Source organism: Austrofundulus limnaeus, unplaced genomic scaffold (assembly GCF_001266775.1).
Source record: "Austrofundulus limnaeus strain Quisiro unplaced genomic scaffold, Austrofundulus_limnaeus-1.0 Scaffold39, whole genome shotgun sequence".
Taxonomy (NCBI): domain Eukaryota; kingdom Metazoa; phylum Chordata; class Actinopteri; order Cyprinodontiformes; family Rivulidae; genus Austrofundulus; species Austrofundulus limnaeus.
This window is the reverse complement of record NW_013952441.1, coordinates 1,726,039-1,730,674: the sequence shown is the minus strand read 5'-3', so window position 1 is coordinate 1,730,674 and position 4,636 is coordinate 1,726,039. Positions and strand designations below refer to the sequence as shown.

At 38.4% G+C, this 4,636-nt stretch overlaps 1 protein-coding gene across 3 annotated transcripts in view; it reads right to left on the bottom strand.

Annotated features, from left to right (window-relative positions):
* ptprea (protein tyrosine phosphatase receptor type Ea) overlaps positions 1 to 4,636 on the bottom strand; it is a 71,638-nt gene that overhangs the window by 4,736 nt on the left and 62,266 nt on the right. For all 3 annotated transcript variants that reach the window (XM_014007054.1, XM_014007056.1, XM_014007055.1), the window contains 7 exons: positions 4,303 to 4,379; positions 3,632 to 3,668; positions 3,458 to 3,555; positions 2,678 to 2,797; positions 2,346 to 2,509; positions 900 to 1,035; positions 601 to 750 (listed from right to left, as the gene is read on the bottom strand). In XM_014007054.1, the coding sequence (XP_013862508.1) occupies positions 601 to 750; positions 900 to 1,035; positions 2,346 to 2,509; positions 2,678 to 2,797; positions 3,458 to 3,555; positions 3,632 to 3,668; positions 4,303 to 4,379 (782 nt within the window). The remainder of the gene's footprint in view (positions 1 to 600; positions 751 to 899; positions 1,036 to 2,345; positions 2,510 to 2,677; positions 2,798 to 3,457; positions 3,556 to 3,631; positions 3,669 to 4,302; positions 4,380 to 4,636) is intronic.

The following is a 4,636-nucleotide window of genomic DNA, read 5'->3' as shown; positions in this document are numbered from 1 at the left end:
AGATGATAGATAGATGATAGATAATAGATAGATAGATGACAGACAGACAGACAGACAGACAGACAGACAGACAGACAGACAGACAGACAGACAGACAGACAGACAGAACAAGAAATTTAGGCCATTTATCAAAGTGATTTAGGTGTTTCAACACAGATTTTCCACTATGTTAAACAAAACACACTACTGCACTGTTAGGAATGTAATTATGACTCAAAAATTTAACACATCTAATGATCACATTCTATGAGTTTTATTAAAATTCATCCAGCCCTTCATGAGATATTTTGGTAACACACACGAGCAGAAAGTGCGTCCTGTGCGTCAAAGTCCTGCTCACAGTTGTCTTAGATTGAAATATTTTCTGGCAGAACAATGGTCAGGTCACCAGAATGTCACAGCCGTTAGGCTTTTTGTTCCCTCATGCGTCCTTCCATTTTTTCCCAAACAAGCAAACATCGCATACACTCAGTTTGATTTGACAGCGTTCACATCATGTATAGATACTAAATATTTAGTTGAAAAATAAAAATACTGTCTTAAGTCACTTAGGAGCAGACAAGAAACGAATGGGCCTGAATGTGAAATGAAATAATCTACCTTAAATTCTTCTTCCAGGCCCACTCGGTCACCGTCGGCGAAGGTGTTGTGCAGTTTGTGCAGATGTCCTTCCAGAGACGACACATCCAGCTCCGTGTCTCCATAGAGGTAGTATTCAAGCAGGGCCTGGTACACGAACGAGTACTGCATCTGTGGGGAGGGGAGGAAACCCAAAGGTTTCATTYGCTTTGCACAAGCWCTTCTGCTAATTATTTCAGCATGAAATAAATGACGCGTCCGCAAACATGCCAGATGTTTGTGCTGCATCGTGTTCCGGTTTTGATCTGTCTCCTACTCACATCTGTCTGGATGAGCTGGGAGCGCTGCTCTCGTATCTTGGAGACGAATCCAAACACGTCGACTTTCTGCTCGGCGTGCATCATGTCAATCATGGCATCTATTACGATGAAGGTTCCCGTCCTCCCAACTCCAGCGCTGGAGCAACAAAAGAAACCACAGTGAGCGAAGCACAACTCCCAGCAGGTTAGAGCATGAGTGGAAACACAACGGACATGTGAGTCTAAGTACACACATCACTACAGTTACTTAACTTTGTTTGCACACACGTATAAAAACAAGGACTGTTGCCCAAATCAGTTTAAACCAGAGATTCTTAACCTATGGGCCGCAGCCCAATTGTGGGCCGCGAGCGCCACCTTGAGGGCCTCAAAAGAATAACAGTTTTTAACTTTGGGCTGCAGARGGAAGTGGAACCGCATTGATTTTGAATAAGGTGCAATACACTTTCTCAGTAGCAATAGTGTGCCACTCAGATGTTGAACAACTTTTTTAATATGTAGAAGAACCTTAGAAACCTGCCGAAAATGTAAACATATTTTAAAAGTAGAAGCAAAAATTAAAGTAACACGTCAAAAAAGGCCAAAGTTTGTCACTAATATGAAAGTACAGCTTCTGGTTCTATCATGCAGTATTTTAAAAGTTCAAAATATTATCAAATAAGTTGCAGATACAACTATATTTTAATTTGCACTTTATCAAATTATTTTTGTAGTTTATTTTTTTAATATTTTAATGTATTTTAAAGAAACTTTAAACTTGTCAAAAAGTTGTTGTTACTGTTATTGTTTGTCACTAATATGAACAGCAGCTTCTGGTTCTACCATGCAAAAGTTTAAAAATGCTATATTTTCATTTGTACTTTATCAAATTTATTTTTATAGTTTTTTTATATATGAAACATTTTAACATTTGTGTTCATAAGCCTGAGTGGTCTGTTGACTGACCGTTTGTTCAAATAATTGTTGTGGGCAGGTTACAATATAAAAAAATGTTTGTCATAATCACATCTTGTGATTATTTGACAGGAGTTTTACTTTTAAGTGTACTTAAAATTTAGTTATAATGTAAATACAATAAAAATTAAACCAAGCTTTAGAACAAGTATCATTTTGATCCGTACATTGGTAATGTCTGACTGGGCCTCGTGCCACTTTATGTTCAATAAATTGGGCCCCGAGGTCAAAAAGGTTAAGAACCCCTGGTTTAAACCATTAGCAGGCTTATCATTCCAAAATGCAAGAAGTTCCATTAAGGTAGTTTATTCACTGACAGAAAACATGTCCAGGTATAAGAAAACTACCCCAGTGATAAATACTGGATACACATGGTTGCAAAAACCTCAAATTCAGTGAGATTACAGCAAAATAGTAGCAGATTTGTGTTTCTGTTGCTAGTTAGTCTCCAACAGTGCAGCTCAGATAATACAACATTTAACTCTTCAGTACCTGCAGTGGACCACAATAGGTCCAGAAAAAGGTGGATTCACCGCCTTGACCTTTTTGAGGAACTTGAGCATGCCAATCGGGGAGAAAGGAACTCCAAAATCAGGCCAGCTGGTGAAGTGGAGCTGGGTGACCAGACGAGGAGTTTTAGCAGCGTCACTGGCCTGCTGCGTGGAGACAAACAACCGAGGCAGAAAAGTGTTCAAAAACAACCAGCGGTGGTCTTCTGACAGCTTCTAATAGAAACARTGCCAACCCTTCTTCAGAAATTCTTTAGAAATTGGAAGCAGCTACGCATTRTGTTTTTAGAAACAGGAACTGTAAAGTTTACTTACGTATTGTACACAGAACTTGCGAATTGTGTAATCCACCAGGACTGTGAAGTCTTCGACTGCCACCCTCACGTTCCCRTATGTCCAACAGCCCTGGTCTGGCCAGTACTGGTGACACTTGTCCTGCAGTATTCATGATTGAAGAAATGTTTCAACGCTGCATTCTGGACTTTGTTTCATAAAYACAAAGCAGCTCAGGTGGATGAGCTTTATAAACAAGCCACATGTTTCATTTTCACAGCCAATCAGTCCAGATTAGTGTTGAAAGAAAAGGTGAAATCAGTCAATAACCAACTTGTCAGGGTTATGATGTGCCTTTAAGGACTTTAGAACACATTATGTGAATATTGATTATAGTATTGATCTATCTGCTTTCTGATTCAAATCCCAGCCAGTTCTCTATTGATTTTTTTCAGTCCCATTCTTCTTTTCTCCTTGTTCAGAGCTGATTCAGCATAAAAACTATGCAGTTAGAGCTGATAAGTGTTCCTAAAATAAAAAAATACTTCATTATATGTCCAGTTACTCTGAGTTTCACTTTCATTCTCCACAAGAGTCAGGGCTATCAGTCAAAAAAGCAATTATTTTTGTGTTTATCTTTCAAAAAGCTCTGGTGATATTGCTTTTATTTCTCATTGTTCAACAGAATGAAATCATCCAACTTATTTTGGATGACCGTTAATACAGATATCAGACCATCAACTTGTTTTTATTGCAGGAAGTAAAACTGTTGACTTCACATCTAATATTAACTGCATGTCTGCTTTCAGTTCATTAACTAACCTCTTTTCGCTCCTTTAAATTTGTCAACATGACAATAGTTGCTACTTTCTGCTCCCATATCATCCTCCAGAAATCTGCCACTGTGTCTTCTTTTGGGCCTGGAATGCAAAATGTGTCCTGTAAAATGTAATGATTTTTTTAAAAGTCTTCTTRTGAAACGTCTCTTTAGTTTACCTTGTGCAGCTATAAATTTGTTCGTTTCTGTGTAACCCTGGAAGAAAAAAAAACAATATACATGTTAAGGACAACTACAAACTCTTTAGTAACTTGTGCAAACGCCCGCTTTTAAAAGGTTTTTAAAGGGTGAGGGGGGTATTGTGCATTTTCCAGTCACATGCTTCAACTCTATACCACAATCAAGTAACTATGTTACCGTCAGTTGTTAAGAAAACACTGTATATATCAAAAATGAATTTGACTTTGCATCATAGCCTATATAATTGCCTTGAAATTAGCCTCTGTCTCTTTAAGAACCTCCCATCGTTTCTGACACTCCCACTTCAGCACATCTTCATAACCATGTTTCGGAGAGGGGTGCTCTGTRRGGCRGGAGCTCAGCTGCAGWCTGAGCTCCAGGGAGGAGCTTTGTGTAAATAGGCGGGGCTTTGTACCAGCAAGTGTTTAGGCAGCTCCACATRGCTACCACAGGAGATTCAAGGATTTGTTAAACATGCATGAATGAGTCAAAGCAACACTCTGGGTATGTGTTTGATGAGGAAATGWTATAACATGATGAAGCTCAAATAWGCCAATTTYGCATWACACCCCCCTTTAAAAAGTTGTTTTGTTAAAGTCTGTGAACATGTGTTGCATTGTCTATACTGATTTACAAAACTGAAACTCACATCAACATAAGATGCGTTCACGTAGTCCGAACATGGCTTTCCATCGAACYGGGTCAGAACCACTCTGGAATGATCGTCTAAATGTAAAAAAATACGATTAATTTATACGATTAATTTCACAATCTGCATTCAAGACTGACTGCAAACATTGCAATTGAGACCAGAAAGTAACAAATATCTTAAAGCTTTGGAGGATCACACTTTTCTTCACCACAGTTGGCAACTGAATGCAGTTCTGTTTATTTTCGACACGTTGCCCAATTTACAGCAGGTAAAATAAGTATTGAACATGTCACCATTTTTCTCAGTAAATATATTACTAGAGGTGCTAATG